Consider the following 20,054-nt stretch of genomic DNA (forward strand, 5'->3'; position numbering starts at 1 on the left):
GACATAAAGGGAGGGAAAAAAATACGAGAAAACAATAGATAGGAATAGAAGGAGGATCCATTAAAAGATCTCTATCCTTCTCACAGTGTAATACACAATCGTGTATAAATGATCTGTAATGGAATCCTCAGCCAAGACCTGACTGTGTCATCTCTGCCCTCTGCTGGGGCATGCTGCAACAGCACAGAATTATCGCTCAAGCACATTCTCTCATAGCTGAACATAGAGGACACAGTGTTCGGTACACAAGGTGTAGGTCATTTAGTGGGCTAAATACAGGGCTCGCCCTGAACTGAGACATAAAAAAACCTTTCAGGCGTAACAAAAGCAGACAGTTGTAAACACAGCTAAAATGCTTTGTTTATTGATTCACCTTTTTATTTTCCATTGTGTGCTGCAGAGAACAGACTGATTCTGGCCACACGCTCTTGGTACAGTAGGGTTGGCTGTATGTACACGATTCTAGAGCCATGGGACATGTGGACATCATTATCATACTGAACACCCTGTTCTGCATTGGAGGTGGGCACAGCATTAGATTAAGTGCATTTATTGCATTGTAAAGCAAACATAGAAATCATAGTAGTGCAATTTGACCCAGTCCTTGACAGAAGTGGGTTGTTGATAGTCTCAGCTACTGTTAGCCAATGCTCGACTTTGTATTGCATACAGAATTTAGGTTATGTCAGAGAAAAAGACAAATCAAACAAAATGATAGCTGTTTGAAATAGAAGTGTGCTTTGGAATTTTCGAAAGATTTGATCCTTTATTTTCTTGTAGTTGCGGTTGAAGGGATGACCTGCGAGATGAAAGAGTGTTCTGCACGAGGGGGCTGATGTTGACTGGATGGAGGAGTTGCAGCTGAGATGTGTCACATCCCGTGGTACTGTTGCACAGACTTCTTAAGCCTTGCACAAGCACTCGGAACCGCTAAGGATTGTCCATGTATGCATTAAGTAAAATAGTCCCAACTCATATGTGCTGCATATGAAGAAGAGAGAGAGAAAATACACATTTGTAAGGAAACACATGCGGTCTGAGGCTTCAACACTTCCTGTCTTGGTAGAACCTCTTTCAGAACTTCTGTCAGTGTTTGTCGATTTTATTTAGCTATTTTTTTTTAGCTTGATACTAATAAGGAAGAGCAGAGCATTACATATACAGTATATACAAAGACATCATAATAATACATGGGATTATTACACAATATAAAAAAAACTAAAAACATTTTGGATATTAACTGAAATATGGTGTGACCATAGACCTGAAAAGCCTTTCTAATGGCAGAGAAAATAAAATGTATGTCATGCACACATACTTTGAATGATTAAGTGTGACGTACTGGTTGAATTCATGTATAGTTTCACACAGTGTGGAATTACACCAGATAATGATTTGCATTGCTGACACAGTCACTAGTTTGTGTGTGTGTGTGTGTGTGTGTGTGGTAGCGAAGGGGGGCTCACTCACTGTCATGCAGTGGTCTTTGACATATCAGGAATATTTAAAACAGGCTGAATAATTTCAAGCTATTGTAAGTCAATTTTTCTAATGTTTGCATAACACTGTCTACAAATGACGAACATATAAGGCTGATCTACATTGAAGATGGAAGGTCATATGGTCTATTTACTTATATTATTGTACTCCTACTTCTATCAGTTCCATTTCTTCTATGCATGATAAAGCAGGTTCTAATAAGAAAAGATATAACCTGATACTGTATGTAATGCACAGATATCACCACTAGATGTCACTCTCCCCCCTATAAGAACTGTGTCCGCAAGAAGTGCGGCACATTGAATCACTTATTCCAAGAGCGCTGTTTCGGTCATTAAACTAGTGATGCAAAAATAAACCAACGTAGCTGTCTTTCAGATTGTCAGTTAAAACACACAGTTTGTGTGTGTCTGTTTGTGCTTGTGTGAGTTGGAGTATGTATGTGTTTGTGTATGTGTGTGTCTGTTGGTGTATGGTCACCTGACATTGTTGGACCTTCATAGACAGAACAATAGTGGAAGTAAGGGCTTAACAGTTATATCATGGAATGTATACATGACTAGAGACAGGAGGCTGTTAAGTAATGTAAGGCATGCAACAAATACATTCTTGATTATGTGGATTTTGTTTTTGGAGTGTGTGTGTGTTTGTGTGTGTGGAGCATGCTTTTCTACCCTGTCTATTCAGTTCATACACCACCGAGTCTCTCTCACACTGTCAGATAATCAGGGCTAACGAACGATTATTAAAGTATCTGTAAGGAAGATAATTGCTTGGGTCAACATTTGGAGTTTTTTAATTGCATGTGTGAGATGTGCAAGTTAACTGTATCTCGAGTGAAAAACAGGAACCTAAACAGACACTTCCTGGGTTTCTAGCCACTCCATTTGGTGCATTTCAACTTTGTGCTGTTAAGGGTTGTGCTGTCACTACACTGCCATCTTGTCTGTGGCATTTGGAGTGCTTGCTGATACATTCAAGGACATGATTACAATAACTAACAAAGCAAGTTTGTGCTTTCATGCATGTTTGAGTCTTCAGAAGATGGATCAAATCGAGCTTGTTAGATAACTACTGTGCAAAAATACAACAAAAACATGTTTAGGGACAAAAACAAATAAACTCCCCAAAACATTGAGCAAGCAATCAAAATAACAAGCTGTAGAAGAGGAGAAGACCATAGTGTTCCTCTGGGGTCTGGACACCCATATAAATCGTGCTGACCACTCTGCTACCTCCCAGTGGACCATTCGGCAAACGTTTGGTTGCTTGTAGGATCTGATCTCACAGAGAATTGCGGTGAAGGAAGACTTGGTACCAATACTTAAGGACGTGTGTTATTTTCTTTCCGCTTTCAATTTTGGGACCAGGAAATAATGGGCAGGAAGCTACACATTTGTATTCTGATTTGAGAGTTTTTTGTTGTTGTTGTTTGGGTGGCAAAGGCTGCCGCGCTACAGTCAAAGCTTTGTGAAACGCTGGGTTTCTGGCAGGGTGGGGTGGGTCTCACCGTAGTGCTGGAACAGTCCATCTGTGGTCAGGGGGGGCCAGCCCTTAACGGACACACATGGAATGGTGCAACAGTATTGGTCAGAGTTAGGGGGGTGGGGGGGTCTTAGTACTGACAGAGGAGGTGGGGGACGATGGTGGTAAGAGGGGGCCGGCTGGTGGTCGCTAAGCTGGCTGAGTTCTAACCAGTAGGCGCGCTGCAGCAGGAAGCAGCCCTGAGACGTGGTGTGGAGGGGGAGCAGGGACTGCTGGCAGGGTAACACGGGCTGGGGGCTTCTTTACTGGTGATGGTGGATCTTTGCTCTTTTCAGCCATCTTTGTCCTCCAACTCAACCGCATTCTGTTCCCTCCACCCCCCGTCTGTCTGTCTCCCAGGCTGTGGGTGTTCTCTCCCTCTCTCCCCCCCTTCGCCCCTCGGCTTCCTGGGGAACAGACAGGGCGTGGCCTGTGGAGATGGTGGCAAGGCCCACTGAGGGCCGAGTGACCTCTGGTGACCCCTGTTGACCCCCGGCCAATAGCAAGGGCGCTGATCCTGCAGGGAGAAGGGAGGGGGATGGGGGACATGTTTTAAGGTAACACCAGTGAAAGTGGTGAGAGAAGGGGGAGGACAGGGATTAGGGTCAGATTGTCAAGAGATGCAACTGTCCATTCACAATGCTTTGTGGGTGTTTCACAGCCAGACCTGTCCTCTGCTACCTATAGGTAATAATTCGGCGTTAGTCCACGAGCAATCCCAATCTAGGTGCAGTGTTTACAGAATTAGCTACCCATAATGCACTGCCGCCTATCACTGTTTGTTAACTTGCAATTTTGCTCACAGAACCTTACGGTTCAATACCTTGGGGAAGGCATAACTCAGTGGAAGTGCATTTGACCTGTACAATAAAATTCCCTCCTGCACACTGCTTTGGATAACATTGGATAACCACACAAAGACTGATCACTTTTGAAAGGGATTCTATAGCGTAGTCCCATTCACCTTGCTATTTCCAATTATTACAGCGAAATGAAAACACAGTAGGCCTACACTTGACAATTCGAATCCAGTCAGTGGATATTTTTAGAACCATTATTTTATTAATTTGTGTCAAAGTAAGTATGAGCCACTTGGGAAAGAAAAGAAAAAGGAGCAAAAAACAACAAAGCAAAAAAAAGCAAACTCACCCAGGTGTGTGGCAGCAGGGATCACTCTATGAGTTCCTGAGTCTCAGAGAACTGTCAGTGCATAAACAAAACTCAAATGAGTCTCAGAGAACTGTCAATGCATAAACACAACTCAAATGAGTCTCAGAGAACTGTCAGGGCATAAACAAAACTCAAATGAGTCTCAGAGAACTGTCAGTGCATAAACAACACTCAAATGAGTCTCAGAGAACTGTCAGTGCATAAACAACACTCAAATGAGTCTCAGAGAACTGTCAATGCATAAAGAAAACTCAAATGAGTCTCAGAGAACTGTCAGGGCATAAACAAAACTCAAATGAGTCTCAGAGTACTGTCAGTGCCTAAACAAAACTCAAATGAGTCTCAGAGAACTGTCAGGGCATAAACAAAACTCAAATGAGTCTCAGAGAACTGTCAGGGCATAAACAAAACTTAAATGAGTCTCAGAGAACTGTCAGTGCATAAACAAAACTCAAATGAGTCTCAGAGAACTGTCAGGGCATAAACAAAACTCAAATGAGTCTCAGAGTACTGTCAGTGCCTAAACAAAACTCAAATGAGTCTCAGAGAACTGTCAGTGCATAAACAAAACTCAAATGAGTCTCAGAGAACTGTCAGGGCATAAACAACACTCAAATGAGTCTCAGAGAACTGTCAATGCATAAACAAAACTCAAATGAGTCTCAGAGAACTGTCAGGGCATAAACAGAACTCAAATGAGTCTCAGAGTACTGTCAGTGCCTAAACAAAACTCAAATGAGTCTCAGAGAACTGTCAGTGCATAAACAAAACTCAAATGAGTCGCAGCTCCTGATCACTACGGAGCTGTGGACCATTACTATCTGAATTAGCACTCACCTGCTGACTGGAGTTTGCAGAGGGCGGTGTGACCACGCTTTGGTCCAATAAGGGGTTGAGGGGGGCGGAGCCGGGCAGGTGAGTGGCGCGCCAGTATATATCTAGATATTCAGCCAGGTGTTCACACGCATCCTCAAGCTGGTTCTCATCTAGAATGACATCAAACATCTCCTGGCGGAGAGGAGATCAGGCACATGGTCAGAACAAAGGACAACAAATTGCACAAGTTACATGAAAATAACGAAATACATACAAATGTTGACGATAACCATTCACCAAAGTACAACACACGGAGTGACCATAACAACAAGGAGCAGATTGTTCAACATTCATGTACTCGATATGAAGCAGTGGGTCCTGACATCAATGCCCTTAAATGGTCAGTGTTTCTACCACTGTAAGGATGGTACATACTGGGGGACACTGGGCCAGTTTGTCTCCAGCCATCATCTGGACGTTCAGGTGCTTGCTTTGAGACTTCCCTCGAGATTTGACGAGCCTGTGAAGAACCTGTTTGTGTGAGAGAGAGAGACAAAGAGCCGTTGAGACAAGATGATGAGGAAAGACATCAGCATCCTCTGTATGTGTGTGTGTGTGTGTCTGCGCACTCACTTTTGGCGAGGACACCTTCACGTAGACGATGATGGGGGCCAGGGAGGTCTTGAGGAGCTGGGCAGGGTGGTTGATCGTGTCTGCGTCCAGCACTACCAGCTGGAGGGTCTTAGCCAGCTCAAAGATCCTCTCGATCTCACTCTGGACCTCAGCTAGGAATGAGGAGAGAGAGAGAGAGAGAGAGAGAGAGAGAGAGAGAGAGAGAGAGAGAGAGAGAGAGAGAGAGAGAGAGAGAGAGAGAGAGAGAGAGAGAGAGAGAGAGAGAGAGAGAGAGAGAGAGAGAGAGAGAGAGAGAGAGAGAGAGAGAGAGGGCGATGAATAATTTAGAAGAACCGTAGTACCTAATTCATATTGGACGACTGGACTGACAGGATGGTTTCCTAAACGTCCTCTCTGAAGAAGCTCATGCAGCTCACCCAGGCTGGAGCGCGTGTTGGACCTCTCCATGATGGCTTTCTTGTTCAGCAGCGACCGTTTGGCCAAGGACAGGTCGGCCGTGACCCGTGTGATGGAGATCCTACAGAGAGGGCATTCACCAGCGCGCTTAATCAGAAGACCCGCGAGGTGAACGGATGGTGTCAGAGTCAAAGCATGCTGAGGGCCCCTCGAAGTCGCCATGACTGGCGGCTCCCGTACTCACCTCCCATCAAACCTGTGCTTCAGGAAGTCAAACAGGGCTTTCTGCATCATGTCTGTCACCTAGGATAGGAGATGGAAACCATGTTAAACTGACCTCACAAGTCTCCCTCTCTCCACCCCGCTCCTTTTCTCTTCACCCTCGGTCCCTCCCCTCGCAAGCCTGTCGAAAATCACACTATTGTTGCTACGTCAAACAGAAAAGAGCTACGCTGCTTCCTATCTTGAGGTTCTAAAGTGCCATCTGAGGCCTGTTCTTTACAGTATTCTGGGCATATATTTAGTGTATATACAATGTATATTTACACTATCTAGGTAGGGTGAGTTCTTCTCCACAGAGGGCATGAGTTGATATAACTGGAAATGGCAGCGTGTCTTAAATAGAGATGAGCACTGCAGAGGATGACGTAGAAAGAGAAACCTTGAGTGTGTGTGTGTGCATGTGTGCATGTGTAAGAGGCATTCTATTTTCAAGCAAACCTGAAAAATGGATGTGTTGTGAAATAATAATAATGATAAAACCAGCAGTGCAGCTGCCGTCCCACTCTCCGGGAGAGAGAGAGAGAGAGAGAGAGAGAGAGAGAGAGAGAGAGAGAGAGAGAGAGAGAGAGAGAGAGAGAGAGAGAGAGAGAGAGAGAGAGAGGGATAGAAAGGGATTGAGAGAGAGATGGAGGGACAGGGAGAGGAAGAAAGAGTGAAATGTTAAAGGACAATAAAAAAACAGAGAAAGAAAAAGAAGAAAAATGTAAAAGAATGATAATAATAACCGTAATGAAAAAATTATCCAAAATTTGAGAAAAATAGGAAACGAGAGAGAGAGAGAGAGAGAGAGAGAGAGAGAGAGAGAGAGAGAGAGAGAGAGAGAGAATAAGCGAAAGAGGTGGCAGGGAGAGGCACGGCTGACGTACACCACTGGAGCATCCCCAAAGCACATCAGCAGAGCGATGCATAAATATTTCACACACACAAAACAAGCGGCTTGGCACACAGCCTCCTCACTCACAGAGGAGGAGAGAGGGAGGTAGAGAAGAGAGCAAATGGTGAACAGAGAAAGATACAGAGAGATTTCATTTAATTACAAGCCTCATAAGTCAGTCCGCAGGTTGGTTTATCAAGCTAATGCTAGCCTATTTCAGTCCATCTTATATAACATATTCTATTATTATTCTATGGGATATTGTACCGGGAAAGTATACAAAAATAGATATCAAATTCCATCTTCCATCTGAGCAACCAATCTGTGTGTGTGTGTAATACGATCTGCCAAAGGCTTTGAGTTTTTGATTTTTTTGCCTGTGTAATGAATGGTGTGTGTGTTGGGGGGGAGGTCTCCCTGTCGACGGCCCCTCTCACCTCGTAGCCTTTCAGGGAGGGGCCCACCAGCACCACGGGCCGCATGGAAGGAACCACATCATACGGCGGCAAGTGCTCCGCCTGCAAAGACGGAAAGAACAACATGCAGACCGTCACACGGACGCAGCGACAGAGCAGCAGCACACACATACTTGCAAGAACACACCCCGACCGCGCCCCACGCACACACACACACACGTCATGTGCACCCCGCGCCAGGTCTGGGAGGCTAGCCTCCCACCAGAGTGATGCAATGAGAGGATAACTCTGTGTGCTTCTGAGGCTCGTGTTTGAGGAGAGAATGCTAGTTATTCTCTCTGTGTCCATGCCTGTCTTTGGTCCACATGCAGACCCGAGAAGCTGCAAACACACACTTACCTGTTTCTGCTTCTGTTTGGCTTTCAAAAACAAGAGAAGATATGCTTTAGCGAGAGATGGCGGCTAAGGCTAATGAAACGGTAAAGGATGGGTTTATAAAGATTTACTAAGTCACTGACATCATATTGAGACGCTTCACTTTTATTGTGAGCACGCTGTCTGACACCGTAGATGGGGTACAATCTTGTGGTGGTACATGTAGACTGTTGGTACATTCTGTTAGTAGTAGTTACTTCTCACCATGATGGTGTAGAAAAAGGCCTGAGGTGACCATTCAGGATCAACTCCTGGGTAACTGATAACCGATCCAGTCCAACATTAGCTCCCCTTATTACCTGACTGACGGCATCCCAGACAAATACATTTAAATTTAGTCATTTATCAGACGCTCTTATCCAGAGCGACTTACAGTAAGTACAGGGACATTCCCCCCGAGGCAAGTAGGGTGCCTTGCCCAAGGACACAACATCATTTTCACAGCCGGGAATCGAACCGGTAACCTTCAGATTACTAGCCCGACTCCCTAACCGCTCAGCCACCTGACTCCCTGATACCAAAGACTGAATCTTATTGGTCGACAGGACCAGGGATTGGCCGCCCCTTGAGCCAGACACACAGACACAGACAGATGGCTCTTAGCCACGCCCCCTGCTATTCACCTGAAGATGGTTGTGTGGATCTCCTGCCCCCGGACGAGGCGTTCCTAGCCTTCCTGCGGGACGCCATGACATGACAACAACAACAAAGAGATGAGAAGAGACAACTATCTTAAGCTGCTGTGAGTACATTGACACACCTTTACCATTAGGAGGGAGGGAGGGAGGTGGGGGTGGGGGGTGGTGGCGGAAAGGGAGGGTCAAGAAGTGAGGGACCCTCAATTAGAAACGGAGGGCGAGGGCGTGAGAGTGAACTCTGACGTCTGTGCCTGTTTCAGCTCCTGCTTGATTCTCATGGCCTCCAGTTTCACGGGGCTGGGGATGAAGGTGATGTCCGCTCCCTCCTTCACCAGCCGTCCAATCCACCAGTCATTGCTGAATTTCTACACGGGAGAGAGAACCAAAGCGCTCGCTGCAGCTAATAACCCACGGCCAAATAGTGAATCACTGCTCTAAGGGCTTTCGTACATAACTTGAAAGGAAATAGCTTTGAAGAAGTTTGCAAGAGGAGTAAAACGTAGCTCACCTCCTTTATGTGTAGAAAGTCTTTGGTTTCAAAGTTGATGGCAGCACCTTGGACGGGACAATCCTCATCGAGCGCCCCACAGTAACTCACGTTGGTTTTCACGGCAAAAGCTACCGGTTTGGACTGTGCAGAAACGCCGGCAAATTTGATCAAATGTTTTACAAAAAACATCTATACGAATTTTGGATTAATTAAATGTTCTACATTTCTAGCCTTTTGGTCAGTGCTGATTACAGGGTGTGATTTTTTATTCAGTGACTGCATATTTAAAGATACATAGGTAAATACTACTCCAACACTATCTTAAACAAAGTTTAAAAATACATGAAAGGTTACAATCAAGTCGCTCTGGATAAGAGCGTCTGCTAAATGACTAAATGTAAATGTACAATCAGCTGGTCGTCAGGGCCCACCGTCCTGTATGTTTTAGATGCTCCCCCTCTCCAGCACACCTTCGTACGTTACCACGCTTCTACAGAGCTTGATCGGGACCCATTCATTTGAATTAGGAGCAGGGAAAACTCGACGACACACAGGACAGTGGGCCCTGAGGACCAGGGTTGAAGACTACAGGCCTAGAGGACACGGGACTGACTCTGACAATGTGCCAGCTGACCTTGGCCCCTCTCCAGCTGCAGCTGAGCCTGGCGCTCGGCTTCACGCCGAGACGCCTCCTGGTCTTCCTCCAGGGACAGGTCGGAATCCGAAGGTCTACTCGTGTAGGAATCGGCTGAACCCTGGACAGAGGAGAGGAGGAGAAAGAAGGGAGGGAGAGGGGGATATGGCGACGGGGGGGAATGGTGCAACGGGAGAGGGAGAAGGCGAGGGAAGAGGAGACATCAGCACAGACGGCACCCACAGAGAAACTGAAGATAGACTGGGCCCCCAACAAAAGAACATTGCCGTCTTCTCGGGAAAAATGCGAGCCCACGTCAAGTCCACAAAACTCCCACAGATTGCAAATCCCCTCCATGTTTTGATCCTCCAACCTCCTCCTGGTGCCACATCAATTACTGCAGCGTTGTGGGTCCCGGCTGCTATTATGCTGAATAACCAGTGAGCTGACTACATGGCCTGGCCCATGGTGCAGCTGACTTAGGATTGGTGCTTCCTTTTGCTTTCCAAAGCAGCCCTCCCAGAGGAGCCTGTGCGTGAGCACTGCAACAACATACCAAGTACCAGCTAGCTAGTGAACGCACCTCAGCTCCTGTGCTGAGCCCAAGAAACCCCCAAAGGTCAGCTCGCGAGGTATTCTGTCGGGGTTTGCAGCAGATGCTCTAAATGTACTTTACACGCAACACAGAGCCCGACTCTGTCAGCGGTGCTTGTTCTGTGCCTTTGTCGTCATTAATCACAGCAATAACTTTGCGTGCAGCCCGCCCCAACACTGTTGCCAAAGGTATCGAAAGCTACAGTTCGGCATGACGAGAATTGATGAGCATGAGCAGCGCGTCACTCTTCCCTCACCTTATCGTACTTGCTGGACAGTGTTAGTCCCACACACGTGTCCACACACACACCCACACACACATACGCTGTCGATGTGCCCTGAACGCCTTCATGCACTCACCAGTCCCCCTGGTCGTCTCTCTCCGTCCCTGCTGGGTGCAGGCAGGGCTTCCTGGGAAGGAAGGACACCTCGCACACCAGACGGATACACCCACACAGGACTGCCAAATATAGCTCAATAACAACAGCAGCCCTCCCCTCTCCACTCCCTCTCCTTTCTTCCTCCCTTTCCTTTTTTCACCTGGCTCCCGTATCCACCCCCCCCCCCCTTTCCTTAATCCCATAAATGTTACATTTTCTTTGCGCCATGATTCCTGTTGAGCTGCCTGACTGCACCGTTTGGGCGTGTGTGTGCATGTGTACGTGTGTGTGTGTGTGTGTGCGTATCATTTAAATATCAAAGAGCGCCAGAGGGGAGCTAGCATCTGATGATAACACCACAGGAAGAGACAAAGCATAATTAGCTAGACGCTGGTCCTGTTACTGTCGACCATGGAAATATAATGTCGATGACTGTGTTGAAAATCCTAACATAGGGGTCCAGTGAAAGATGGCGCGTTTTTAGCCGATGCTAAATAGGTAGACTGGCTAAGCTACAGGATCAAGGATGATTGCACACACAACACAGATATAGCATGGATTTGAGAAACACAAACTTTACGGTGAGAATCCTAGACTAGTAACAATATTCCATATTTCAGGCAGAGAATCCCTATGTATATTGTTTGCCTTTTTATCCCCTTTGAAGTTTTATTGCCTGAACACCTGTCTCATGATGTCACATGAGAAACTGTGGTACAGGGTTTTCTTGTTCTAATAGTGTGTCTGTGTGTGGTGATGAGACGAACAACGCCTTGCTGTCACCTATCCATGTTCCACAGACTCCTCAGAGCTCAACTGCCACAAAGACACAGCTGTGACCAGCATGTCTTGTTCCAACCAGAAGAGCTCTGCCTTAGTTTCACCTGATATCTTCCCTGCCTGCTTCACAGTCCAGATTCTGATACTTGGTGTGTGGGTGGAGGGGGGGGGGGGGTGACAATGACTGAAGCCCAGATCCTCTTGTAGAAAGCTTATCACTCTCTCTGCACCGCAACTTAGCCCTCACTTGTCAGTGTATGTGGGTGAGCATTCACATTTGAGAAGGCTTCGCCTTCTTGAGTGGTTGAAGTGAAAAGACAAAACAGGCATCTGGGATCAGACACGTTGGCAGTGTGATGCTGTGACTGTGAGAGAGACAAAAAGGATTCTGGAGATTGATTCAAGTGTGGCAGAAATACTTACAGTAGCCTGACAACACCATCTGTGAGATGTGGCTGCAAGATCATGTGGAAGGATGAGTGTTCAAGAGCTCGGAGCGAAAAAGGAAATAGAAAGACAACGGGACGAAGACAACAGTCACAGAGAAATTCACCGGAACTCATTGTAGAACTTAAAGATAACCTGAAGTACTCCAACCTCTGACCACAAAACACATCCAGGAAATGACCTCACACTTAGACCCTCTAGCATCCAGGAAGTGACCCTACACTGCGACCCTCTAGCCCGGGTGAGGACAAACGTTTTGCTGGTACATTATTGAACATTCCTGCTGTGACCTTTTTATAAAAGAAAGAAGGGCACCTTAGTTTTTTCACTGAGAAAACAAGATGAGCAGCAAACCTTTTTGTGTCACACTACTTCACCAAGGTGAATGTCACACCAGTAGAGGGCAGTAGACACATGTTGCAGCTGGTGGATCTCTCTTGCTGAACGGAGTCTTAGATAATAATAACAGTTTTCACCAATAACACTGGGAACTGGGTGGCCTCATTTATTTTCCGCTGTAACGAATACACCCTCCTTTTGTTGACTCACATGCTCAGCATTGCAATCGGAGAGAGATCATTGACAGAATTAGCTTGTAGTGCATATTTTGGAGGTCACAAAATGCAAAACGTCAACTATTTTGCAACGACTGAGTAAGCTCCCTAGCTTTAATGCCACAGAAATGTACCTGAATTCAACACTATTCAATTCTCTGCCTTTCCATTTCTATCAGTCCAAACCTTTTGATTTGAGAAGCACAGAACTGAGTCCTGACATTACTGTATCTTTATATGGTTTACAGCGTGACATTAGAAGAAAAAGGAAAGAAGAAGAGATGGATGAAGGTTTACACTAAAGACGCTTTGTGCTGGTGCTAATCAACAGATGTACCTCCAACAAGCTGCTGAGAAGCCTGCTGAGGTCCACAGAGGTGAGACAGAGAGACAGAATGTCCTGTGTCCGAGGACGGGAGGATGGGTGGTTGTGGTGGGGGGGGGGAGGAGGGGGGGGTGATGCTGACAGTGAGTGAACAAGAATAGACTTCTGCTGAGGCAGTGAGAGAGTACAGGGTACAGGAGGAAACAGCCAGGTAGAAGAGAGAATGAGAGGTGGAGGAGAGAGAGAGAGAGCGAGAGGGAGAGAGAGAAGGCACTGGAGGGGAGAGGTTGTCAACAGATAGGACAGGGAGAGAGAGAGCCGAGGAGCGCAAAGAGAGAGAGATAGAGAGAGAGGAAGAGAAAGAGTTAGGGAGAGAGACGGTGGCTCGAAGCAGAAGGGGTAGCGAAGACAGACAGAGAAATCGATGGAGAGACAGACACACAGTCATAGAGAGAGGGAGAAATCACGGAGAGAGACCGGCCACGCAAACACAACAGTACCTTGTTAGCGATGAGTCCTGTAGCGCTCGAGTCGGACATGCTTCCACAAACTGGCAGCTCTCTCCCCCCCCCCCCCCCCCCCCCCCCCCCCCCGTCACATGGAGAGAGCCCTCCCTCAGCCCGCCACCGCGCTCACAGACAGGCAGGAGGGGAGACAGAGAGAGAGAGAACGAGAGAACGAGAGAGAGAGAGAGAGAGAGAGAGAGAGAGAGAGAGAGAGAGAGAGAGAGAGAGAGAGAGGAGGCACGCTCGGCCTAAGTGCTCCACGCTGACGTTAGCGCGTCGCTTCCAACAAGCCACTTCCTATACAAAATTGATGCCCTGACTGCAGCCAGCGGCTTCTCAACACACCCTCCTACTGGGGTGGGTCCGCTCCCCCGCTCAGAGCAGAGCCCTCTTCCGTCATGCAAGACCTCCTTTTACTCTGGCTGCCGTCTCTATCCATCCTTCCATCCAGCTCCCTCTCTCCTCCCCTCCCCTCCCCCATCCCCTCCCCTACCCCCCTCTTCCCCCTCGTCTCCAGTTACACAAGAGTCTGCCTAGCCACTCTCTTTCCAAGAGAGACCTCCGCTCTCCTCCCCGGGTGAACGCCGGATCTCCGTTTCCTCCAAGGGAGACGCCACTCTCTTCTGCTCCACATAGCCTTCTCCTTTCATGTGGAACGTCCACGCTCTCGCTTCCAGAGCCTCCTGCCTCACAAAGCAACAATTGAGCGCCATGATCACGAACAATCCGCTTAAGACCCTGCATCCCCCCCACCTCTCCCCCACCCCTCGCCCCACACACACGCCCCCCCCCCCCCAAACCCCCCCTTCCCCACTCCGCAAGACGCCCCGCAGCAGGTTTATGTTGGTGTGTTTACAGATGCAGAAACGCTGAAGCACAGCTTCTATAAAGTGGTTTGTGAAGCAGGGTGGTCGAGGAACACAACAACACCATCCAACCCAGAGCTGAGAGCGGCTTGGACGGATCTCGGCCAAATCGTTGCTGCGGTTCAGAGTCCATACTTGGCAAAGGGCTGAGTTAGCAGGTCTGACGTCTCCTTCACTCTTGTCGAATCCAGAGCACCAACGAGAGACTGGAGGGCCAGGCAGTCAGGTGCCAACGTTATGTATATCTGTCGAGGAGTAAAGCAGGGCTAGGGCGGGGCTGGGCTGGGAGAAGACAAAGACTAATTGAATTGGAGGCAAAGACAGAGCCAGGGAAAGGCCTTAGGCGCTGATGATGACAGGGAGAGACTTCATCAAGGCCTGGACTAAGGTGGGCACAGCTGGGCTTAGGATGGACAACGTAAGAAGTCAAGGGTTAGGGCTTGGGATGGTCGGCACAACGTCAAAGATAACTCGGGGCCACGCAGTGGGGTCATTTGGTGGGTCGTACGTAAAAGTGGGCGGCGGTCTCGGACGCGGCTAACGTCCAGAGGAGCGCAGAGAGGGCAGAGCTGCGCCGGAGGTCCCGCTGGCAGCTGCGGCCTCTCTGTCTGTCAGGCAGGTGATGCATGAGGCCGTGGAGAAGCAGGGGTGAGTCAGCAGCCATCTCCAGTCCATCATGTCTTCATAGCAGAGCGGAGAGAGAGAAAGAGAGAGAGAGGGAGAGAGGGAGAGAGAGAGAGGAGAGAGAGAGAGAGAGAGAGAGAGAGAGAGAGAGAGAGAGAGAGAGAGAGAGAGAGAGAGAGAGAGAGAGAGCGAGAGAGATCGCTATAGGCGGAAACCACATTGTTCCCGGTCGGACTATTAAAACTCTGGCTTTTCCTGTGCAGCCTCAGGCTCCAAGGACACTACTCCGGAGTCCATTATGCTGGCAGCATGCGCTTTCACCCCCCATTCAACTTCGGCCTGCTTAAGAATTAAGTGCACTACCCCCCGCGCTTTCAGTGAAAAAAATGTCTCAGGGCTATATTTCTGTGTGGCTTTTCAAAATGAAAGGCAGGCAAGAAGGCAGGGAGGCACACGCAAACACACACGCAAACACACACGCAAACACACACGCAGACACACACGCAGACACACACGCAGACACACACGCAAACACACACGCAAACACACACGCAGACACACACGCAGACACACACGCAGACACACACGCAAACACACACGCAAACACACACGCAAACACACACGCAGACACACACGCAGACACACACGCAGACACACACGCAAACACACACGCAAACACACACGCAAACACACACGCAAACACACACGCAGACACACACGCAGACACACACGCAAACACACACGCAGACACACACGCAGACACACACGCAAACACACACGCAAACACACACGCAAACACACACGCAGACACACACGCAAACACACACGCAAACACACACGCAAACACACACGCAGACACACACGCAGACACACACGCAAACACACACGCAAACACACACGCAGACACACACGCAAACACACACGCAAACACACACGCAGACACACACACAAATGCACATGCAAACGCGCAGGGATACACAGTTGTGCACATGCATGCACACAGATATACAAACACAGGGACACAAATGAGTTTGAAAACGGCAAGCTCCCTCCAAAGCCGGTTTGTCAGAACAGAAAGATGGAGGATTCGGATCATTGGCTGTGGTGCCAGAAGAGCTAGTGTGTCGCAGTCTTCTCCAAACAGTGGGAGTGAAATGACGAGAGAGGGAAATAAAAAGAAAGAAAGGAAGAAGGGGAGAGAGATGGAGAGAGTCAGGGGGAAACAGGATGAGGGTGGTGCAGGGTGAGAGGAGGGACAGTAAAGAGCGAGTGAGAGAGAGAATGTCCGTATATCTCAGCCTTGGGACTGGAGATCGAAAAGCTGAATTTTTTTGGGGGTTGTTGTTGCTGCTGCTGGAACTTGAGTCTATATATAGCCTCCCTTCGTTCTCCTCTCCTCTCTGCTCCCTTGTCTGGGGCTGTGTCTGTGTACCAGGTCCTGACAGACCTGGGGCTGTGTCTGTGTAGCAGGTCCTGCAGACCTGGGGCTGTGTCTGTGTACCAGGTCCTGACAGACCTGGGGCTGTGTCTGTGTACCAGGTCCTGACAGACCTGGGGCTGTGCCTGTGTACCAGGTCCTGACAGACCTGGGGCTGTGCCTGTGTAGCAGGTCCTGACAGACCTGGGGCTGTGTCTGTGTACCAGGTCCTGACAGACCTGGGGCTGTGTCTGTGTACCAGGTCCTGCAGACCTGGGGCTGTGCCTGTGTACCAGGTCCTGCAGGCCTGGGGCTGTGTCTGTGTACCAGGTCCTGACAGACCTGGGGCTGTGCCTGTGTACCAGGTCCTGCAGGCCTGGGGCTGTGTCTGTGTACCAGGTCCTGCAGACCTGGGGCTGTGCCTGTGTACCAGGTCCTGACAGACCTGGGGCTGTGCCTGTGTACCAGGTCCTGACAGACCTGGGGCTGTGCCTGTGTACCAGGTCCTGACAGACCTGGGGCTGTGTCTGTGTACCAGGTCCTGACAGACCTGGGGCTGTGTCTGTGTACCAGGTCCTGCAGACCTGGGGCTGTGCCTGTGTACCAGGTCCTGCAGGCCTGGGGCTGTGCCTGTGTAGCAGGTCCTGCAGGCCTGGGGCTGTGTCTGTGTACCAGGTCCTGCAGACCTGGGGCTGTGCCTGTGTAGCAGGTCCTGACAGACCTGGAGCTGTGCCTGTGTAGCAGGTCCTGACAGACCTGGAGCTGTGCCTGTGTAGCAGGTCCTGCAGGCCTGGAGCTGTGCCTGTGTAGCAGGTCCTGACAGACCTGGGGCTGTGCCTGTGTACCAGGTCCTGACAGACCTGGAGCTGTGCCTGTGTAGCAGGTCCTGCAGGCCTGGAGCTGTGCCTGTGTAGCAGGTCCTGACAGACCTGGAGCTGTGCCTGTGTAGCAGGTCCTGACAGACCCTGGGCTGTGTAGGTGGCAGTAGGGTGGGATAGATTCCTAGAGGAAAGCCTGTCAGAGTTCACTGAGTATCGCTTTATTCCCTGCAGTGAGAGCCAGCTGGTTTTTAACATGGGAACAAATGCAGTTGCTTCAGATTTAGCTTTTGAAAATGCTCCGCCCGCCTTAGTTACTGTTACTAAGCCGTCAATATGCCTTTGTATGGCTTATCCTAATGTACTGTAAACTGCTAAGGATGGAGGGGATGAGTAGCATATAATTGGTCAGTGTAAAATGTTCTTTTTGGAGTCATACCTCTGCGATATCCTCCAGATTGAGTTAGCTAGCCAATGACAACAGTTTATTCAGCTAGCTAAACAGGAGCAGACAGAAGTGAGTTGGTTGATCTCTAAGGTGCTGTATTTAGCTAAGAATGGGGCCTCCCACAGTGTTTTATTCACTGCCGGCATCTTTCCTCTTCGGTTTAGAATTTGGAAAAGGGGTAGCCATGGGTAGCCTACACCTTTCACCATTTTGCACCTTAACGACCGAAGGTTTGACGGACCTTCTTCCAGTAGTGACCAGGTGCTAAGGTCAAGGCCGTTTGGGGGAGGGGTTTGCGAAAGGTAATTTAGGACTACTGGACCCTTTGAATGTTGAGGTGTAGGAGGTTCAACCTCATCAGTCTCCTCCGGGTGTGTGGCTCTGGTGTGTTCAGCCTTCCTGTATCAGTGTGTCACTTCCTGTGTATGCATCTCCTTCCCCTGGCATAGCCAACCAAACGCTGGTCTATGGCCACCTACTGTATCATTGTAACATGCAAGCCGGTATAGAGTTACAAAGAGTGGAAGTTTCATCAGAGAGAGAGAGAGTTGCATTGTCCCCAGACAATGCAATCTGAGATGGCCAACCATAGGGAATCAATATAAGAAACGCACAGATTGATACTGTCCTAAGCGTTCTATCCTCCCCTTAACTCATTTCCCCCGAATAAAAGTCCCCACCCCCCCATGTAGCTTACCCACCATCTAACATCCCAAAATAGACACTTCCACGTTTTACCCACGTAGCACAGCAACAAAGAACGCACCCCCATCTCTTGGCTGAGGACCTGCATCCGCACCAAGGACACCAGAAGAAGAAGAAGAGTTGTTTATAATGTGCCTGTGCCCGCTGTTTAAAAATAGGTGGCACGTTCTCGCAATATGGCGAAGACGCCGCTGATGCAATGAGGGCAGTGCAACGATATGAATCACAGTAGGGCGTGGGGGGCGGGGGGGGGGGAGAGACACTGACAGAGGCGCTAGAGTGTGAGGGAGAAGAGGGTGGAGAAAGAGAGAGAGAGAGAGAGAGAGAGAGAGAGAGAGAGAGAGAGAGAGAGAGAGAGAGAGAGAGAGAGAGAGAGAGCGAGAGAGAGAGAGAGAGTGCGGCCAGGGATCTCCATCTTTCATTGCGGCTGTCGACTTGGCCTTGCTCGCCGTGCATACTTAGGCCTCTCAGCCCCCTAGGGATCCTTCATTCTGACTCCACCAAACTGCTTCAAAGTAAAGCGAGGAGCGAAGCTTAAACCCATATAACACTAGGAACCTACTGCACACTGTTCAAGCTCTACACTGCTTAGGCTTCCATACTGCCAGGTCTTAGTGACATTCTTGTGCCTGGTTGATGAAGTGAGCTTTGGTCATCTTTACTTGTGGTTGGGTTGGGTTAGCTATGGGGCATGTCTGCTTATCAAGCAATGTGTGGTATGAAAATAAAATACAAATTGTTTCATTTCACAGATTACCGTATAGCAGAATTCCATTCTGTAAATTTACTGAAAGGTTCTTCATCTTTTTTATTATTCCTGAATTGGTATATCAGAAAGTCCTTCTACATATTATATTCTTGATGTGGGTCTTAATCTGTCAGTCATCATTCAAAGCTTAATGATGAGTAGTAAATTATACGCTTGTAATGCAATGTTCTGCACCACACAAAACAGTTCTACAGCACACAAATTGTGCTCCCGTGTCACTCGTTCAGAAACATAAGTCCAAAAAGAAAGTCAGAAAAAGCCTGTGTCTTCACCTTTTGCAACTCTGCTGGTTCATCAAATTTAATCAAAGCATTGCACACTGATGCACTAACGACACACACGCACACACGCATGCACGAACACACACACACACACACAAACGAAGCACTCCACTCCTCGCGGGACAGGCTTTTAGTGCTCTGTCTCATGCAGTATTTAATTGACCCCACACAGGAAGCCTGGCGGTCCCAAATGCACTCCTTCCCCCACGCTCAGGGAGAGCCTGGCTGCTTACGAGGAAGCCCACAGCCCTCCATCCCTCCTCTTCTCATCCGCCTCACAACAGCAGAGAAAAAAATCCTCCTTCCGCAAAAGATTTACACCCCAACATCCACCCTCACTGCGAAGAAGCAGCGGGAAGCTTGACACAGTCCTCAAACTCACTATCCTATCTAAAATAACCAGATGTTGTTGTGCCTCATGTTCACACCTTCTACACACATAAGGGCTAATGACATTTCCTCACTGATGAGTTTTCAAGAAGGAATGAGAAGAACTTGGTCAAATTCCGCCCACTATAAGAAACACACATTTTTTTCTCTCCATCCGAGACCCGTAGACCTCAAGATTGTAGATATCAAGAGACAGATGGATGCAGCTGCACTTTGCAGAATCAGCATATCGGGGTGCGAGGTAGATGAGACAGAGATGCTACTTACTCGGTTGGAGGTAGGAGAGAGTGCTCTCTCGCTCGCGCGCTCGCTCGTTCTGCTAGTCAGTCATGGTGTTCTCCC

At 48.5% G+C, this 20,054-nt stretch overlaps 1 protein-coding gene across 2 annotated transcripts; it reads right to left on the reverse strand.

The window, feature by feature from the left end:
• Positions 1-365: 365 nt before the first annotated feature.
• On the reverse strand, positions 366-9,206 carry LOC136945616 (voltage-dependent L-type calcium channel subunit beta-4-like). Of its 2 annotated transcripts, XM_067239542.1 has the most exons (11): positions 9,193-9,206; positions 8,670-9,049; positions 8,011-8,030; positions 7,633-7,713; positions 6,284-6,342; positions 6,060-6,160; positions 5,644-5,795; positions 5,446-5,541; positions 5,032-5,202; positions 4,174-4,224; positions 366-3,541 (listed from the first exon to the last, which is right to left on the reverse strand). In XM_067239542.1, the coding sequence occupies exons 2-10, from the start codon at positions 8,734-8,736 to the stop codon at positions 4,195-4,197; spliced, it is 777 nt and encodes a 258-aa protein (XP_067095643.1). In that variant the 5' UTR covers positions 8,737-9,049; positions 9,193-9,206; the 3' UTR covers positions 366-3,541; positions 4,174-4,194. The 2 variants fall into 2 exon arrangements, with proteins under 2 accessions (XP_067095643.1, XP_067095642.1); XM_067239541.1 differs by lacking the exon at positions 8,011-8,030.
• Between the last annotated feature and the right edge of the window lie 10,848 nt (positions 9,207-20,054).

The sequence above is a fragment of the Osmerus mordax genome, chromosome 7, assembly GCF_038355195.1.
Source record: "Osmerus mordax isolate fOsmMor3 chromosome 7, fOsmMor3.pri, whole genome shotgun sequence".
Lineage (NCBI taxonomy): Eukaryota > Metazoa > Chordata > Actinopteri > Osmeriformes > Osmeridae > Osmerus > Osmerus mordax.

What these genes read in the sequence shown, in the direction of transcription:
- LOC136945616 (XM_067239541.1), bottom strand. Translation starts at nt 8,798, where the DNA reads ATGTACTCACAGCAGCTTAAGATAGTTGTCTCTTCTCATCTCTTTGTT. An exon ending in CCTCCCTGAAAGGCTACGAG is followed by an intron (nt 6,343 to 7,632) that starts GTGAGAGGGGCC and finishes CTCCTATCCTAG; the next exon opens with GTGACAGACATGATGCAGAA. An exon ending in AACTGGCCCAGTGTCCCCCA is followed by an intron (nt 5,203 to 5,445) that starts GTATGTACCATC and finishes CCTCTCCGCCAG; the next exon opens with GAGATGTTTGATGTCATTCT.